Below are 20355 nucleotides of genomic sequence, written 5' to 3'. Positions count from 1 at the left end.
ACACACCTGAGTCACTAGCAAGGTTTGAATTCCATCTGGCTGTGCTCAGACCTGTGTCATTTGGTGCTCTGTACTTAGTTACTGATGCATTTATGTGCTTTATTATGAACAATTGAATTTTGCAATGCTTTAATCCCTCTGCATTTCTTCATACATGTGTGGACTTTCTAGATAGCAGAGCTTGAAACACAATCGCAGTATGACCTTTACTTGCTCTGGATATAATGTGCAAGAAGAGGGTTTTTGCAGAAAGAGGTGACTGTGTGTAAGGAAGGTTGTGTTTAAACTAAAAACAACCTGTTTGATTGTCAGCTACTATTTGTTAAACCATTTCGTAACATTTTCTTCAATATTGTTATTCTGCATATAATCCATATGTGCCTTTCTCATTATCTCTTTCATGCATGTGTGAAATGCTGCTTCAGTGGATCAGATTCAAAGTAGACTTCAGTAAGTAAATCAGGACATTTTAGCAAACCATGTTACCCTTGGTCCTGCAAAGGAAGCCAGCTGGGTGGATCTCATTTTTTTGCTGAACTGTATGTTCACTTCTGGGTAAAAAAGAAATAAAGGACAGAATATTTAAAATTACGTCACAATCTGCATTTTAGTTGGTGTTTTCTGAGGAGATCACAACTCACTTTAAGACAGAAGTGACCATTACATGTTGAAATGCTCACATAGCACGATTAAATTCATGTCTTATTTTGGCAAGGATGCTAAATTCCATTGGTGTTGCAGTCTCTTTTCCTTCGTCCATCTAGCACACAGCTGGATTGCATTTGCACTGGTCGGGAGAGCAAGTTTTCAGTGTTAGATGAGAAGCCTTGTTGAATTGCCCCGCAGACTGCATCCTTGTTGCTTTTCCAAACTGGCTGTATCTTCTTGATATCCCTGTGTCAGTGAAATGGTCCTGCTGTAAGGTGTTGAGGAGTACTATCATGCAAAATGCTTCCTGTACTGCCAGTCTAGAACTGCAGCCCTTACACTGTGTTCCAACACTGTGCTTGTTTTGCTTGGCAGCTTATCTAAGTCAGCTAGAAAATGCCTACATTAGAATTCCGTGCAGGGTTGCCCTTTAGTGATGAGTTAGAAACTTCTTCATATTAATGGAAACTGATTTTTTGTTTTGGTTTGGTTTTAATACAAATTTCATCAGGACCATCTCTTGGAGGCTACCTATCTGCAAATGTAATTTTTCTTTTAAAAGGATTATTATCACTAAGAAACAAAGCATTAGTTGTATACTCCCATGGCGTAACAGAGATGGAGGAGAAAGCAATCATCTCACGGGGACGAGCCCCAGGGAGGTGAAGCTCGTCCCGAGCTAGCCCCGTTTGTTTGGAGGGAACCAGAGGCGCTCAGCCCCGCAGGAAGCTCGTTCAGTAGCCACCCAGGAGGAGCTCTGCACGGCTGCTGTCTTTCCCAGCCGGGCAGCGAAGGGCGGCGGAGCAAAATGCTGCTCGAAACCCCGGGGCCCTGACGGGGTGAAACCTCTTCAGCTGGGCCTGCAGGCGGTCCGGGAAAGGCGGCGGGGCTGGCAGTGCGCCCGGGGAGGGGCTGACCCGGCCCGCGGGTGAGGCGGCAGCGGCAGCAGCGGGGCCCCCGCCCTTCTCCTCAGTGCGCCCGGGGAGCTTTGGGCGGCGGCTGCGCTCAGCGGAACGGCGTGCGGTGAGGGAGCTGCCCCGCACCGAGGGGCTGCGGAGGGGAAGCGGGGAGGGGGGGCGTGGCGAGAAGGGCTCTGGCTCTCGTACCTCTCTTTCACTATCGCACCTTTTGCAGGCGACTCGAACTCGGCCTCGGTTCGGCGGATCCCAGAGATGGCGAAGGTGAGGCGGTGGCGGCGGCCGTGGGGGGGTAGCGGCCATCGCGGGCTGGCCTGGGCTCGGCTCGGCTCGGCTCGGCCCGGCCCGGCTCGGGCCGTCTGCCGGTCCCGGGACAGCCTCCTCCTCTTATCTGTCTCCTTCCCGATTTCTTTTCAGTCTACCTTAGATCTACCCATCCCCGAGCCAGAGGAGACGCTGAGGGGGGTGACGGGGAGAAGGGTAATCATGTGAGGCCCGCGTCAGGCACAAGTTTTGTTTTTCCGGCAGTTTCCACTAATTTGTCCAAGTTTGCGGTACCGTCTGTTTATGTAGTGCCTGGGCGGAGGTTCCTTCCACTGGAAGAGGAAGGAGGGGGAAAATGCCACCGTGGCTGTGCCCGGTGGAGGCTGTGGCTCGGTACTCCCATTCCCAGCTTTTCCCGTAGGTTCCTGGAAGCCTCGCAGTTACCTCACGGTACTTTGCCAGGTGATTTTTACCTCTTGTAGCTCTTGTGACACTATGGGGAAACGGGGTGGATTCCAGCATTTGTAGTGGCATCAGATGCATGCGCTCTGGAAAGTAACATTAAGACTTTAATGGTATATTTATGGGGCTTGTATTGCTGTAGGAAGTGAAAGCCAACAAGGGGTAAGGGTAATTCCATAGCAACATAGTTTCAGTAATTTAACCTAAGAAGTGGAATGACCAGTGATGTGTTAACACTCCTGTTTACTTCGATTCTGTCTGAATTTAGTTTTCAAAGAAGAAAAAGAATACTTGGAAAAAAATTATATAGGGGCAAAGATGGAATTTTTCTCTAAACATCAAGCTCAGCCTGTAGGATGCATCTTGGGAATCTAGGGCCTCTACCTATGTCAGTGCAGGACATCTGGCCAGACAGATCTACACAGACAACTTTTTATTATGGTATATGTAGCATTGCTTATAGGCTTGCAGGTAATTTATTTTTAGTAAAAAAAATGGAAGCTTGCCATTCTCTCGTCTGTTCCACAGAGACACAAACTTGAGTTCTTGTTCTTTGTAAAAAAAAAAAAAATTATTTGCTAGTGCGAAGCAATTACTTTTGTCTTTACACAGTAAAATTTCCTACTGCCTGAGGGCCAGGTTACTAACTGTGCTGTGTGATGGTATGTTGAATTAAATTGAAATGAAAAGGTTTTGTACTAGGTAGACCTTGTTCCCCAATTTCCACATTCAGAGGGCTGCTTTTCACCTGAGTACCTCTGCAACCTTGCATCTTTGCCTGTGGATTTTGCAGCCATGGAAGACTGGGAATGTTAAAGCTTTGTAGCTTTAATAAAAAAAGAAGTTAAAGAATAAGCTGTGTCTGTGGCAAGTGCCACAGACAAGTGACAAGTGTCTGTTCTAAATTTAGTTGTGCCATGAAGTAATGGCAAGAAATCAAGATGCTAAGCAATCATGAAATGTTGAGTCTTGATTGAGAGCTGTTATTTATATGTACAACTGAAGGTTTGGAGTTCACAAAAGCTGCCCAGCACGGTGTGCTGAAGTCCAGTTTAGTCTAGATCACATCACTGAAGAACAGAACCTTTGAAGAAGAAAGCTATCCTTAGAATCTTGATCACTGAAGTATTTGTTCTTGCTCACTCATGGAAAGTTGTTTTTTTTCCCTGAAGACCTGAGGGACTTGTGTGTTCTGTGTCCCAAACAAGATGGTTCATTCATTTTGTGGGAAAACTACAGCATGCTGTCATGTACTGTCCAGACAGGTCTCTTCATGCCTGTTTACCTTCTTTATTTAGAGGACCACTGTGTCCTAAGCAGCTGCGTTTTCTCACACATCTGTATGTGGTAGTTTGTTAATGCACAAATGCACTCAGTAAAATCTCTTCCTGCTTGATGAACAAGCTTCCTGGGAAATGCCCCCTTCTCTTTGTTAATTTAGAAATCTAGGAAGAAAGCAATAAGAATATTTTTCTGCTTGCATGCTGTGCTATCCTATCCTGCCACTTTGGTCCCTGAGTATTTCGAGTTCCGTGTGTAAGCTGCTGGCAAAGAAGTGCCTGCTGCTGGTGAAGGTGTGGCTGCTGTGCGCTGTCTCTGGAGTTCCTCTTCTGCCCATGTGCATGCAGAACTTGGAGCACAGGAATAGTATTGCCAGTTCCAGTGGTGTTTCATAGGATTATGTCTTGCTTTCCAAAATACAATGCTTTTTCAGAATCCGTTCCTAAGCAGCTCTTTGTTGAGGTTACTCTGTGTGTTTTTGCAAAGGTCCTTACATTGGTTCCCATGTTGCTATTACTTGCTCTTCTCCCTTTTTCCCATCCCCTCTTTCTTTTGTTTGCATTTTTGGTTGGGTTTTTTTTTCTTTCTTTCTTTTTTCTGTTTCCTCCCTGCCTGTGCTGTCTCCATGGTGTAGTGACTCAGAGTTCAACACGAATGTTGCGTAATTCTACTTTTTGTCAGGAGTTTAAATTTAGTGGGCCAGATGTGAATAATCTGTTAAGCAAAGCTTATTCCTTTCATTTAAGTGGGCAGTCTGAATCATTACTAAATGTAGAGAGACATCTTTTTAGTTGTGCATTTCATTGGTTCTGTGCCTGTATTCATCCACTCACAATGTAATTTGCATCCTACTGGCCTTAAATTTCAGTAGGAAGTTATGACATAGTTATATATTTCCTACATAATAGTTTCAAAGCACAATTTGAACTGGGATCTCTGTGTGGTCTTTAATGGCTGCAAAGCCAAAGATTTACCAGTGAACACTGTGTTGTGCTTCATCTGCAAGATGGCAGTTCTTGTATAAGAAACCTTAAGGCAGTCTTTCATTTGCTCTAGCACATGACCTTCTGGCCTCCTCTGTCTTCTGTAAATAGTATCCACTCTGTCAACCTGTCTGCTGGAAAACATCCTCCATTTCCATTCTTATCCACTCCACTGTTTTCCTGTGCCATCTTGTAAACAGATGGATGCTTTAATGAAATAAAGGCACATGCCACCTTTGCTGCAGTAGACACTGGGCTTTTCAGTGGCAAATTGATGAGGCCCTATATTTACTGCTACAGAGCAGCATCCTGAAAGGGGGAAGCTCTTCTTCCATGGGATGTCTGTCTGGAGAGAACTCACTGTGAGTGGGCACAGAGTAAGGTTAGCTGGGAAAAAATCTGAATTGCTTCAAGTATCGTCTTTTGTCTGCTGAATGCTTTGTATTTAACAGCTGCTAAACATGGAATCTTGTGGGTGGGAAATTTTTTGTGTGCTTGGTATGAAAAATCAAAAGGAGCCTCACTGAGTGGATATTGCTGATCTCACAGATAATGCTGTTGCTGGCCTCTGTGGCTGCATGACATCAAATTGAGAAGCATCACTGTCTCTTGGAAGAAATAATTATAACTCTGAAGTGTTGGTTAAAAACATCTTTCCTGATGAGATTTTGTTGCCCGGGCCTGCAAAGCTGTATTCAGGCTTGTCTTGCCCTAACAGTTGCTACTGTGGCTGTGCTCTTTGTGCACCAGCATACAGTATCAGAGGCAGCAGGTGTAGCTGGAGGTTCTGCCATTACAGCTGCTGCCTTTGTGGTACAGAGTGATGGAGATTTTTATTATTTTGGATGACAGAGCTGCTGCAGTACTTCTGGTTTACAAGCTAGGTGCAACTCAAATACTGATTGAGGGTGGTTATGACAGCTAGGTAGCCAAAATCCAGTAAGCACTATGCATCAGAAGGAAATGTCTGGAATGCAAGTAGTGCCTAGGCATTAGGAAAACTTGGACTACAGTTGTGCCAAAAGAATTTCAGGAACTGTTGCTCAAGTTTGGTGTATGTTGAGGTTTTTCACAGTGTGCTTTGGGAAAGAGAGTAATGAAAGGATTCTTAGCTGACAAAAATGAGAGATTTCATCCAGCATTTAATGTTCACATGGATATTGTCTAAAACACCCACATAGGAATGTTGGGCTGTTGTTACAGGACTTAGGAATTGTGAAGAGGAATTCCTTTTGCTAATAACAAGATAAGCAAAGGAAAACACTAACTTAAAGATCAATAACTGTTTCCTCTGAGAGCTGTTGATGGTTAGTCATGTCCAAAGGAGAATTCTGGTAGTTCAATAATAATAATGTTAAGATGGTATGGAGCAGAACAGCAGGAAATGTAATTCTAAATAACCCTATGCTAGCTGGTGTGGCAGTAAGGAAGGAGGGGGAAAGCAAGGGCTTTTACAGTCTTTATCTCTGTTACATAATTAAATTTGATTTATAAAATTGAGTCTCAAATCCTTGAGACTTTTTTGATTATAGCCTTTGGAATTAGCTGAGAAAATGACAGTAAGTACATATTGCTGTGCTTGTATTTGAAGTACTGTCTAAAAAATTGCTGTAATGAGAAAAGTAAAATGCATCAGGGGAACTGTCATACCTCTCACATGTGCTGGAAAGCATCTACCAGAAAAACGTTTGTTGTTGCTATTAAACACTGTGATACTTTGTGTTCTGATTTGCTGCAATGTGGCCCAGGTAAACACCAAGCATTACTGCTTCTGCAGTGGCAATGGAGGGGAGAGCAGCAGTTTTCTAATTAGTGCTCTCCAGCTCTTTTCTTTCTGTGCTCTTCTGGCTGACCTATCTTGGGTGAGTACATTGACTTAAAACCAAGACACTGTGTGGCTGAAATTGCTAAATTGTAGGAAAGGCTGTATCACAGAGGCCAGGTGGCTGTGCTGCAAGCCATGCCCCTTTCTTGAGAGTGGATGAAGGCCCTGCTTGTGCTGATTACTACTTTTGAGCAGTGGTGCTTACACGAAATTTCTCTTCAGCTGTTAGAAGAACCTCCCTGTTCCCAAAACCTATCTGTTTCCCCATTTGGCTGCTGCTTGACTTGTGTATTTTGTAAAATAACTGGTGTGCTTTACATATAGAGGTTCTTGAACTGCCATGGTGAAAGAAAGACAAAGCTTTTCTGTAAGGACAATTAATATCCTGTTGTGTTTGACCAAAAGAGAAAGTCCCTGAAGAGACATGGTCCGTGGAAACATAGTGGAACTATTTTTGTGTTTGGATGGGCTGATCTTTTATCCTTATGTGTGAACTAATATTTCTTGCTAGCTGTAAACTATGAGAAATGTAGCTGGATCACTTGAGTGAAAAGTTGCTTGTGCCAAAAGAAACATGATGAAAAATATGACGAAACATTGCAGAGTTCACTAGGTCTCATTTGAAATATGATGTGAAATACCAGTGTGGTACTGGTGGGGAGCTCCAGTAGGCTTTTCTTGAGAAGAAGAAGTTCTTATTTCCAAATATTTCTTGCTTTTTTGTACAGCTTTTCTATCATATTGGATTTGGCATAGATTTCCCAAATTACTCTAAGAAATGACAATTTCTTAGTTGGTTTCCTGCATTCAGGCTCCAGTGTTGTGAAGACCATTCCTACAAACTACTGCTATATAAATATATTTGAACATAGCAAGTGTACTGCTGAGTAAAACCATGGAAGTACCTTTTGAGTGAGGACTTTATTTAAATACCCACAGGCTGCTATTTAGTTAGACAACTGCAAAAAAAATTTCAGTCATCTTTTGGATTGTGAATTCAGTTTTAGTCTGAGCTCTTTCCCCTCCCTATAGGACACAAGAGGCACCGTGACAGCCTTCTCTCCTTTTGATGCCAGAGCTGATGCAGAAGCTCTTCGTAAGGCCATGAAGGGAATGGGTAAGAAAAATTTATTTTACAAAGACTAAAGGGCTCTAACTGCTTTGTAAACATTCTCTCTGAAGTAGTTTTTTAATACTGCAAGGCTATTGTACTGTAAGGGTAGGACTTGCATCTGCAAGCCATGGAATGACAAAACCAGGATTGCAGGAGTCTGGGTGTGTCTTAATTTTGACTGTGTTGCACTCAGGGATATTTACTTTTAGGTTACCATAAGAGAAAAAAGAAGGTGGTTTGCACATTCACCATTAAAACCTGTTACTCCACAGGCCTCTCTGTGCACAGTTTTACTGCACAGTAAGCTTGACTGTGGATGTACAGATGCCAACTGTGGTGGAGAGTTCTGACAGAACATTAGGAGCTCTGGGTGTGGAAAATGTGAGGCAGCCCCCTCAGTCTGGAACTATGTTAGGACTTTACAGTTAGAGTAAACAAAGAATACAGGATCACAGCATAAGTATAGGCTAATAAATGGTCTGTAAACTCATACTATAGCTTTCTGACCCCAAACTTCCCTGCAAGAACAAATCCTAATTTTCTTCTTTCTTTGAGGCTCCCTGCAGGAGGAAGCAGAAGGAAGGGAAGAAGGGAAATGTGATATACTGCAGCCTGTAGACATATTCAGTGGGTCTAGTAGGATGCTGTGCTGTGAGGTCTACCTTGCAAACTATCATCTATAAAATGGATAATTCCACACTTCTGGACTCTGGGGTGTTTGGGGTCGCTGGACTGAGTTTTATTGGGAGTCAGCAGATGGTTTATTCTGAAGTAAATCCCCTGGTGACCCGAAATGCAAGGCTTCTCTGTAGAAAGCAGACTGTGACTAAATGTTGTAGCTGGTTCCTGGAGTGCTGGGAGTGGTGTCTGGAACAGAGCACTGATGGAGCCTGAACAGCATGTAGGCCCCCCAGTCATATTTTTGCAATAGCACAACACCAAACTTAGTGGCTTAGCTTGGGGTATGGTGACATTTGTTATTAAATGCTTCTGCTGTTTTTCAGTAGGCTGTTATTAAAGCATCTTTTGCTGTCTTTTGAGTTCATGCCACTGCTATTTGTTTTTTAGCATGTGTTTGTAACTCTGTTCTTTCTAACTTCAGGGACGGATGAAGAAACTATTTTGAAGATCCTCACCAGCAGAAACAATTGTCAGCGTCAAGAAATTGCATCTGCTTTTAAAACCTTATTTGGCAGGGTGAGAAGAAGAAAAGCATCTCTAGAAATGTGTTGAATATGGCTTATAATGATTACTTAAAACTGAGACACATTCGTCGTGATCCCTGTAAAAGGATCCTTTGAAGAAAATCAGTTTTGCTTTTGTGTCCCCTTCTTCCCCACCCTGCTGTATCCTTAACTGCTGTCTAGGTTGGAATATTTCTTTTGGGTTTTGCAAAAAGGTGGTTACTTCCTTTTTCTGTATTTCAGTCCAATATGTCTTAAATGGGCTTTTATGTGAAAGCTCCTATGGTTTCCTCTTGGTATGCTTGTACTACTGGCCTCATTCTTGGTTGGAAGGAGTCATCAAGTATTTTGATGCAAAGTCTGCAATGTAATATGGTAGTTGAAGAAGAATTTTCTAGAGCTAGAAAATGTGACAGAAATAAAGCAGCCTAATACCAAAGGAGAGAACAAAACAAAATATAAGGTAGATAAAGCCTTAATTGAGTTCAAAGAACAGACAAATTCTTTATCTCTCCCAGCATTGTTGATTCCTTCAATATGTTGGCTGGAGAACCTTTGTTTCATATAGCAAGTGCACTGAAAAACTTTTAAGTTCAAAGAATTTCTATGTTGAAAAGTCAAATAAATCACAGTATGTTTCAGGTTTCCTAAATGACCATGTATTCTTTGATTCTGTTTTATTTGGCTCCATTTGCTTTAGTTCAGGTACCGATTAAATGAAGAAGCCCTCTCTCTTGCCTTTGTGATGTGTCTCAAGTCTTCTGGCTTGCCGACATGTACACATCCTTTTCAGATGGTCAGTTCTTGTTCATTACAGCACTGCTTCTTCTGCATTAGGATCTTGTAGATGACCTGAAGTCTGAACTTACTGGCAAATTTGAAACACTGATGGTATCTTTGATGAGACCGACCTATATTTTTGATGCTCATGCCCTAAAGCATGCCATCAAGGTAAGAGGAGTGAGGGATGGAAATTAATACATTATATGAAATGCCTGTTGCTCATTTGATTTTTGTTTTTCATGGGTTTTTTTAGGAATGAACTTCTGTTTGATAAGGAGAACGTGAACAGTAATAGCCTATATATAGTTTTTTATTTTAATTAGAAGTGTTATGCTAACATTAGAAATTAGAAATATGCTCAATTGGAAGGGTTATGCTAATCTGCCGTTATTGCTAATGCTGTGGTTTTGTCTGGTTTCTTGTTCATCCTAATAACTCAGTTTAGAGATCTACTCTGCATATGTTAAATTGCTTTCATGAGAAACTTTGTAATCTTAAGAGAACAGTGTCTAGATGCAGATTAAAATCTACATAGCATAAGACTTGTTCCTTCTGATTTAGATACAGTGAGTTGATGGTCATGTTGCTTTTAAGTTCTTTTTGCTGCTACAGTGCAGTGCTGAAGTCCAGTGGACACTAGATTGTCCTGTTGTGAGCAGCCTAGCTGTCAAACCTAATGAAATGCCTTGAACAAATTTGCAGCATTAGACTGTGATGTTATTTGTATGTCTCTTCTTAACTGTTTTATGTGCTAGAGTGTGTATTGCCCCTTATGGATTACAGAGCAACCCCAACATTGATGGGCTTGCATGCTTGTGTAAACTGGTGTCTGCCAAAATTATGAGCAGGTATTACCTGTGTTCTTTTCTTCCGTGTGTTCCTATGCTTTTTTTTCCCCTCTGTTATGCCCGGATGATATCATCAGCCTGTGGAAATTCAGAAATTGGATGTCCCTGGGTTGTTCATGGGACCTATTGATTAAAGTAGAGGACATTGAACTTGAGTAGTGTCAGGTAGTGTTTGGTTGGGTGACACTTACACATAAGCTCCCAAGATCCTTGATAACCAACTGGTTAATGTATAGACTTGAGTCAACTCTGCAAGTGCAAGCTCATGAGCCCATGACCCAACAAATCCTACCTTGTAAAGCAGAAACTTGAATCCTGGAAATTTTCTGTGACGTCTTTCTATGCAGTAGGGGAAAGGGAGATGGCACCTGACAAAGCAACTGATAAAGGTCTTGTTGACTAAAAGGGAAAAATCTATTTCCATTCTCCTCTTGTTGACTTAAGAGTCAAAGGCTGACAGGGAAATGACAGAGCAGATGGATGAATGAGGAAAAATAGTTATAGTGATACAAGCACTGTTTTGTTCTTGTCACTTACAAAAAAATGTATTCAACACAAGATCATAGGATTTTAGAGAATGTGTTTACACAGGAGAAACTGTCGATACCAGTGACAGTTCAGCTTACTGTTGAACATCATCAGCAGTAAGATGATGCCATAACAGAGACTTCAGTGAAAGATAACAGCTCAACTATGAGCATTAAGTCTGTGCTAAAGATTGCCCTATCAGTTTTCACTGATGCTGCTTAGAGTAGAACTAGAATGACTCTGCCTGCCTCACTTGTGTGTGTGTGTTCCTGAAAGAACCTGTACATTGAAAATTATTACATGACCCAGGCAGTTTTTTATTTTGCTTAGCTTCATATACAGTTGAATATCTTTCTATGCAGTCAGTATTTGGATTTTTCTTAGAGGAAGGGTTGTAAATAACACACTGAAGTAAAAAAAACCCAGTACTGTATTTCAGTGTTATGTCTGGGAAATTACTTCTTTGGAAGTGTAAAGAGCCATGGCTTACTCTTACAAAGACTCAGACTGGAGGAAACAAGATACAGGCTTGGCTTTTGTAAATTTTATCCTTGTGCCTGCTGTAATAAGAGTAATTAGAGCAGCTTAAACTATCTAGGTTACAATTCTTCTTCCAATAACCCCACAATATACCAGGATGAAGAAAAAAATTCTTCTTTATGTGGTCAAAGTGTATAAGCTGATGCTTGCTTTTGATTGTGAAAGGGGATTCTTGTTTTCCTTTTGTTACTTCATGAACTGATTTATACTTGTACCCCTGCAGGGAGCAGGAACCAGTGAGAAAGTGTTGATTGAAATTCTTGCTTCCAGAACACCTGAGGAAGTGAGGAGAATTAAGCAAGTTTATCAACAAGGTAAAGTTCTGTATAAAAGAAAGATCTAGGGTCAAGTGCTGTTAATATGATTTTTAGCTCATCTTCCAAATAAGGCCTATCTGTGAATTGAATGGATGTGTCCAAAAAGTGGCATTTCATTCTGCTGTGTTCTAAAGCTCTGTGTTTAGAGCAACTGGAGTTTGGATTGTGAACTTAAATAGTTTTCTTTCAGAACTATGACTGCAAGCTCTGGCATTTTGTGCCTTTATAGTTAAAATTCATTCACTTGCATTTTTTTCATTTGTTATTTTCATCCCTTTGACTGAAAGGAGATTTTTAGTAATTGGAAACTAGAAAACTGGTCTCATATTAAAAAAAAAAAAAGTGATTTGTTTGGGGTTTTTTGCCTCTTACTCGGTGTCCTATTCAAATGTATTTGCTCTAAAGCTGGTACAGTTTTTGATTGTCTGCAGAAGTACGTGATGTGCTTTTACCCTGTGATTGCAGGGTTGTTTTTTTAAGGCAGTGTTTAATTCAACACATTTCTTTTACCTCTGTACAGATTCCTGCCATACAAGAAATTCTTATATTTTAATAAAATTTGAGGCAAAACTTAGAGTCTCCAAGCACAAAATTTATTAGCATTATGAATTTTTTGAGCTCACAGCTGTTGTGCAGTTATGAGACTGCTCTATTTTAGCATAACTCCAGATTATCCATACATCCTCTTTAGTTCCTTCAACAACTGATTCCGTGCATGTCGCCTTGTATTTCAAAATATTTTGAGTAATCATCTGGTACTAGGTGTGAGATGATATCTTTTTCCCCTCTTTCACAGTCACATTAGTTTATAAGTGAAAGCAAAATATGTCCTAGTTGCTAAAGCTGTACCTGATAAATTATTCTACAACCTGTGAGTCAAATGAATTTTTCCTTTTTCTTGCTTTCTCCTCAAAATAGTCAGGAAGTCTGTAAGGTGGTGAATGGATATTGCTCTTTTGCAGAGTACGAGGCCAGCTTAGAGGATAAGATCACAGGAGAAACATCAGGCCATTTTCAGAGACTGTTGGTGGTCCTGCTGCAGGTCAGTATCTCTGTGTGCAAGCATGAGTGTATGGTTTTCACTTCTATTTTCCTGTCTGATATACACTTGTCACTTTCTGCTTACTTAGCTGGGATTCTGGGTAGACCTGGTGATGTGCAGGTTTGATTCTGGGAGTGATTCACTTCCCCTCATTTGCGGGATCAGCCTTGAGCTCTGTAATGGGTCATTTCCACATCACTGAACTGAAAAATTTCTGTGATGCTCGTGGGTATAGCAGAAAGTTTGCTGTGGGGAATTTTGAAGGCAATAGGAGAAGAGAACATAGATTTCATAGACATATACAAGCAGAAGAGAAAAGTAAGATGCTTTTGGAGAAGATGCATTAGGGACTGACTTCTTGCAGAAACTCTTACAGGCTCAATATAACAGATAAGTTGTTTTGTGGTTCTTTTGATTCTTCTGTTTAACACTTTGAAATTCTCTTTAGGCAAATAGAGATCCTGATGGTGGAGTTGATGAGGGTCTTGTTGAGCAGGATGCTCAGGTGGGTGAATGACTTGGGTTTTGGTGCATTTCTACAAGTTGATTTGCAAAAGGAGTGTACAGCTAGAATTCAAAAGTGAGAGCAAAATTATGTGTTTCTTAATACATTTTCCTTCTTTCCTGTACATTTTCTGGTCAAAAGAAGTGTCAAAACCTGAAACATGGGGATCAAGATTTTTGGTACTCACACAATTCTGTGTAACATGTATCTTATTTTGCTTATTACTTTATGAGGTGCCTCAAAGAAATAGTGATTAGATCACTGAAATAGTTATGATTGCTAAGATGGTGAGAGACGGTGCTGGAAAACTCAAAGTTAATGATTTGGAAAACCTCAGGCTTATGAGAGGAACTACGTGCACAGTCAATTTTAGAGCCTTAAGCAGTATTACTCATGTAAATGCTTCCTTAGTTGATTTCAGAAATTGTCATTTATTTTTTTCTAGAGTAATTTTGGTACCTAGCAATTTTATTTCCTTTTTTTTCCTCTCCAGCTATAGCTTGTCAGTAAGTTTAATGCTCCTTAGAGTGAGACCAAGACAGCTTTTCAGCAAGGTGTGCAGACACGTAACAAGTGCTGGGTTTTTTATCTCTTGAATTTCAAACAGGTTCTGTTCAGAGCTGGGGAGCTGAAATGGGGAACAGATGAAGAAAAGTTCATTACCATCTTGGGAACCCGAAGCGTTTCTCATTTAAGGAGAGGTAGGTGGTATGGTTCATGCTTGAAAACATCTGCCCAAAGTCTCAGTTTTACCCAGCCAATGGTAGAATCAGAAGGAAAGTTGTTTCTGGTATGGCATTTGTCAAACCCAGAAATATTTTACTCTTCCCTCTACTTAATACATGTAATTTTGTTTCCTGTAATTCAGTTTCCCTCTAGTAGTGGTGATCTCTCCTGCTTGAAGGAGTGGTGCCATATATCTGAGGGACAGCTGGAGTATGCCTTTCTGGATGCTTGTTTATTACTTTTTTTCCCCTTTTTCAAGAGGTCATGGCGGTAGAAGGGATGCTGAGAATCTGTTGTGAGTCATCATAATCTGAGAGAGATCCAGTCCTGAAAAGATCAACTCTTTTATAGGTTCATACTTTTATCAGTTGTTAATAAAGATATGATAATGTTTTCCTCAGCTCCTTACCCATTTGTAAATCTGTTTTACCAAGCTTTTTGGACCATGGGAAATAATGACCAAATATTTTGCTTTGGTTCTCAAGTCCTTTTGGGTTTCTTTTTGAATCTTTGAGTTGGTTAGGACTTTTAAAGGTAATTTTATTTGTAGTTTTCTTGTTTATTTTTTTTACCATTGTTTCCATTGAAGAAATCCTAAAGTTTGTTTTGATGCATCCAACATTTACTTAGCATGATAGTTGTGTAAGATTTCATAACAATCTCAGGGCTTGTGAATATTCATGAACACAAACTTAACAGACTGCCAATAGCCCAGTGTACACAAGGTCTAACATTCAGGCTAAATGATAGCTGCACCTTGGGAAAAATACTTCTGATTTCCTAAAACTTACCTTCTTTCCCTTCCCTTCTTACCCCTGCACCCTTTCACTGGAAACGTTCATGGAATGGTTGGGGTTGGAAGGGACCTCTGAAGGTCATCTTGTCCAACCCTACCTGAGCAGAGCTGCCCAGAGCAGGCTGCCCAGTACCATGTCTGGACAGCTTTTGCACATCTCCAAGGACTTCACAACCTCCCTTGGCAACCTGTGCCAGCACTAAGTCATCCACACAAGAAAAGTGTTCAGTGGTGTTCAGAGAGAACCTCCTGACCCCATTGCCTCTTGTCCTGGCAGTGGGCACCACTGAAAAGAGCCTAGGTCTTCCTTACACTCCTCCATAGATACTTGTATGCATTGATGAGATGTCCCCTTGAGTATTCTCCAGACTGAACAGTCTCAGCTCTCTCAGCCTTTCCTCAGAGGAAAGATGCGGCAGTCCTTTCATTGTCCTAGTGACCCTTCACTGGACTCACTTCAGTTACTCCCATCTCTCTCTTGCACTGGGGAGCCCAGAACTGGACCCTGGAAGAATGAATGGACACTAACATTTGAACTGTGGGTAATGAGGTGCAGATGGCATTAGCCTGTACCGGGGAGAAATGCTGGTTTTACAGGTGAATAAGCACACTTTCTGTTTTGCAGTATTTGACAAATACATGACTATTTCTGGCTTCCAAATTGAAGAGACCATTGACCGTGAAACCTCTGGTGATCTGGAGAACCTGCTCTTGGCAGTTGGTAATTAAGTCTTAATAGGTCTAGAACTGACCTTCTTCACTGATTCCCATGCCTTCTTAAATTACAGTTGATGTAGGAATGGCATGAAGACATGGTTCTTTTCTAAACCTCTTTTCTAAGGTTAATCACCTGTGTTCTATATCTGGAGAACAGGCCTTTACTCTTCCTTTCATAGTGTGGGCCTGGGAGGGAAGTGGGGCAGGAGGTGATGTTAGCAAACTGCATTCTGTTCAGTCCTGTGCACCTGTCAGAAAGTGAGACAAAACTCTGTCTTTCTTTGTATTCCTGGCATCTCATTTAGGATCATGTTACCGTAGATTTGTAACTAGGAGTAGAATTTGACTAGCAAAGTCTCTTTGGTATTAGTGTTGTAGCAGAGGAACAGACTAACTGTGACAAATGTATAACTTAATTGTCCACACTGGAGAGAATAACCCAGTAACACACACCTTGTCTTGACAGTGAAAGATTGCCCTGTATTGAGTAACAATCAGTAATTTAATCCTTTGCTTTTTTATTTTTGTTTTGTTTTAGTGAAATGCATCCGGAGTGTGCCTGCCTATTTTGCTGAAACTCTGTATTATTCTATGAAGGTAAATACATGCTTTCCATATATCACTTTCCATCTCCCCCAGCGACATTTCCTTTCCTTTTCCCTTGCTCTTAATTTCTTCTTTCACTGCAAATGCCACCAGGGTAGTGTCATCACTAAGCATCTGCTAGAGATTTGGGGAATGCAGATCTGGAAGAGGATACAAACGATTCATAAGCTTTTCTTAGAGTTCATTGTAAGTTTGTCAGACCATAAGTCTTTAATGAGAAATATCAGTCTCATCAGCTGGTTTTGGTCTCATCAGCTGGTTTTGGACTTGGAATAGTGGAAAATGTCTGGGTACATCCACTGAGCACCTTCAGCTTAATAAATATTGCATTGTCTTGGATATAATGAGGAAGTAAAGGTGACCAAAAACTAAATGGCAGACTGTACAGATTTCATAGAACTGTAGAATTTCTCAGGCTGGAAAAGACCTTCAAGATCAAGTCCAGCCTTACTACCCTATTCCAAATGACTCACCACTAAATCATGTCCCTAAGCATCACATCCAAGTGATTTTTAAACACATTCAGGGATGGAGACTCAACCACCTCCCTGGGGAGCCTGTTCCAATGCTTAGCAACCCTTTTGTAAAGAAGTTTCTCCTGATACCCAACCTAAATCTCCCCTGATAAAACGTGAAGCCATTTGCCCGTATCCTGTCATCTGTCACCAGTGAGAAGAGACCAACCCCACTCTTACTACAACCTCCTTTAAGGTATTTGTAAAGAATGAAATGAATTTAATGAAATTTAATACTCTTTGTTTTGAGATGGGTATTTACAGATTTAAGGTGTAGTAAGCTTTGCAACATGTTTGGGCACCATCCACCCCATTTTAAGAAGGAAAAACAACAACTCAGAGGAACGGGGAAGAGGCTTAAACAGCTACAAAAGATTCTGCAGGGTAATCCCATCAGTGTCACAGCTGTGTTTGTTGGCTTTACCATGACTTGGATGGGAAGAGATAAGCAGGGAAAACTGTTTTTAACTACCAGTGGCTAATGTTAATTAAGATCAAAGTGGTTAGTCTATTGTTTTCATTCAAGTTACCAGCTTCTCTGAAGAATTCCTCCTTTCCCCTTGCTGAAAAGCACTGAAGTATGTTTGTCTGCAGATGGCTGTGTTGATGAGATGTCAGCATGAGAATTAGTGAAAAGGGATTAAATGATTGCTTAATTTTTAAAAGCTCTTTCTCTGCTTTTATAAACATCAGTGTAAAATAAAGTTCAGGATGAAAACAGAGATTATTATACCAATATTCTGAGAGCTCTGTCAGGAGTAATACTTTCCACTTATTTATCTATGTATTAATTCTATTTTTAGAATAATGTAACAGAAAACCTTTTAAGATTTTTTTTCATTTCTCTTATGAAGGGTCAGATTAATGTCTGCTGATGAGATCCCCAATATTTTTTTAATATAAAAAACAATAAGCATGTCAGATAAGGAAGATCATAATTTATTACTTTGGCAGAAGAGTTTGTACTTCTGTTTAATCAGTTCGGCATGGCAAAGTTCTACAATGTGTGTAGTTGGCTTTCATGATTAGATGGGACAGAACCTGGATTTTAGCTGATCCTGGTGTCAAATCCTGCTTAGAAACCAGACTCATGGCATAACTTTTGAGCAGCTTTAGGGCATTTTTAGATGTAATGCAAGAATATTACATCCAGTTCGAAGGAGTGAGTGACGCTGGACGTTAGGCTGAAGATGATCACGGGGGTTCTGCCAAGTCCTTCCTTGAGCTGCATTTGCAGGTCAGCATGTGAAAATCTGTACTGCTTCAGCTGTTGTGGGATCTAACTTGTCCAAGCAGGAGGGGTCAGAATGTTGGTAAGGCACAGCCTGCCAGCACAGGAACTTAAAATGCTCAAAACAGTAAAGACGAGTAAGAGTGGAGAATGTGTGCATAGCTGAAAAAGGTTTATGAAGTTTGCCTTCATAATAAGCAGATGAATAATTTGTGAAATGAGTTGCTCTGCCTGTGTCTTTCATGTATGATGTTCCATGCTTTGCATTAGTCACTGTTAGGATTTATGGCCCCAATTCCAGAACTGACAGCATTTCTGCAGTCTCGGACTACACTGAAAGGGCTGTTTGCATGGGATTCTGATTGTGGGGATCAGCTATGCTACTGTGTCATCTTGGAAAGGCATTATTTAAAATTTATATGGGCATTCATGGCTGAAGCCTGTGAGATGCAACATAAAATAAGAGGCCTGGCCATATGGCAACCCAAAGAAGTCCAGGAATTAGAACACCTTGTCTAGTCAGCACTCTGTTTGCAGTCTGAATGTCTTGTGATACTGTCCCAGCTATTCTGTGTTTTGGAGTAGATATGTAGTGTGGGAGTGTTTTCAGACACCACTTGTTCCACTGGATGCTTTCATGTTGCACTCTGGTTGTTTGTATTTGTTGTTTTGATGCAGCATCTGTCCAGAATAAATTAAAATTTTAACATTATTTAAACTTTTGTCTTTAGGGGGCTGGCACTGATGATGATACCCTTATCAGAGTCATGGTCTCAAGAAGTGAAATTGATCTATTGAATATTAGACAAGAATTAAGAAAGAATTTTGCAAAATCATTGCATCAAATGATCCAGGTAAAATTAATGTTTTGTTGTCAGGGAAAACAGGGGTGATTGAGATTTCATTGTTTACACTATTTTTTCAGAGGGTGCAGATTTGGCTAGAGCTGGACAACACAGTGCATTCTGAGAGCAGTAGTGGTTGGTCTGCAGTTTTGTGAAATGATCTGAGTTGGGGACACTTCCTGTGAAAAGCTAGAGGTGTTCACCAGGAAAGCACATGTGGCTTTATGACATGACAATTACTCATACATCATTTTTAGCTACTGCTTCATATTAATGTTCTTGACTGGGTTCTCTGTGGTTTTCAGCATTTCAGAGGTGTTGGCTCCAGAGAAATAATACTAGGGTTGGGAGTCCAAATTATCATGGGGTCAAAATTTAAATCTTGGATTGTGGTGTGGTACCTTCTGCACCATTTTAAAGGGGAAAGCATTTCACTGTGGAATCAGTCTGAATCATAATCTCCTTTGAGTGGATGGAAAGGAGCAGGAAGGGAAAGAGCCAGGAAGAAATCCAGAGCCAGTTGTTGCTGCAGAGTTGAAGTAAAAAAGGTGTTGTTTTTTTTCCTAGGATTTTTTTGGGTATTTTGTTTTATTTTTAAATGCTATTTTTTATGTTTTTCTGTTATTATTCCTACATTATGCTGTCTTAATTAGACTGAGTGGAGTTGCTTTTGACGCTGTCAGTTGGGCCCATGCAGCTGCCCTGAAGAATTAGCAGCAGAGCCTTTCATTAATTACAGGGAGCAGGGCTGAGGCCTTTCTGAGTGATGGCAGATGCACTTCACACATTGAGAGGTGGTTGCTTGTGGTGCAGTTTTGGGCTTCTCCTGTGTTTGGACTTCTTCGCTTGCAGATCAATGCATTGTAATATGCAATAGGTAGCTCAGTTCTGGTGGTGGATATAATGCTTTTGGAGGCTTTTTTTGAAAGTCTTGTCTGTGTAAATATAGCTCTAACATGAGAGATGGAGAATTTCCTTGCATTGTTCCTGGAGGAAGAGTCATCTAAATGGATTTCCTGTGGGTGGGACAGATGTATCATCTCTTGGAGTCCTTGGCTGCTGCTGTTCTTGGCATTTCTGTGGTTGTGACTCATGGGCTTGGTCTATCAACAGAAAGATACATCTGGGGACTACAGGAAAGCTCTCCTGCTCCTCTGTGGTGGAGATGATGACTGATCATGATGCATAATGGCAGCAACGACACAAAGGATTTGTTGTACTCCAGCTTTGCAGCCCTTTAGATAGCATGTCCAGCTAAGGTTTTGTATCCTAATGCTTTGTGGCTGTTTGAATTTATACTCGTATTGCATTTATTAAAAAAGAGCATATCCAAGTGATAGCTAGTCCCTCCCTTTCTGATGTCAGTTTCCAGGAATTTGAAGTGCCTTCTGTAAGTATGTGAGAGTTGTCTTTATGGAACACGAGTACTGAGCACAGAACCCAGTTCTTTGCAAGTATTTTGCAGAAATAGGAAAAAACCAGAATTATGTATTTTACTAATAATTTGAAATTTTTTTCCTTTGCTTTTATTCCTTACATTTCCACTAAATGTTAAGCTAGCTTTAACATTGCAGATGAAGAAAAGATACCTTTGGCATGTAATTTCTGAATTAATTTGCTGAACATAATACAAACAATCACTGGAAATCTAAAGGACCAATAAATTTTTTCCCTCTCA

The 20355-nt window shown here is 40.7% G+C and overlaps 1 protein-coding gene across 1 annotated transcript; it reads left to right on the top strand.

Annotated features, from left to right (window-relative positions):
• The first annotated feature begins 1564 nt into the window (after positions 1-1564).
• On the top strand, positions 1565-20355 carry ANXA5 (annexin A5). Its single transcript, XM_030450556.1, has 13 exons — positions 1565-1671; positions 1783-1829; positions 7413-7497; positions 8597-8691; positions 9516-9629; positions 11601-11691; positions 12657-12736; positions 13185-13241; positions 13849-13942; positions 15389-15484; positions 16019-16077; positions 18564-18686; positions 19791-20355. Exons 2-13 carry the CDS (start codon positions 1821-1823, stop codon positions 19851-19853), a joined length of 966 nt encoding a protein of 321 aa, XP_030306416.1. The 5' UTR covers positions 1565-1671; positions 1783-1820; the 3' UTR covers positions 19854-20355.

Source organism: Calypte anna, chromosome 4B (assembly GCF_003957555.1).
Source record: "Calypte anna isolate BGI_N300 chromosome 4B, bCalAnn1_v1.p, whole genome shotgun sequence".
NCBI lineage: Eukaryota > Metazoa > Chordata > Aves > Apodiformes > Trochilidae > Calypte > Calypte anna.
The sequence above is the reverse complement of the archived record's forward strand: the minus strand, read 5'-3'. Positions and strand labels throughout refer to the sequence as shown.

Coding starts and splice junctions, on each gene's coding strand:
- ANXA5 (XM_030450556.1), top strand. Junction 11,692..12,656: donor TAAGCAAGTTTATCAACAAG/GTAAAGTTCTGT, acceptor GCTCTTTTGCAG/AGTACGAGGCCAGCTTAGAG. Junction 18,687..19,790: donor CATTGCATCAAATGATCCAG/GTAAAATTAATG, acceptor GTCTATCAACAG/AAAGATACATCTGGGGACTA.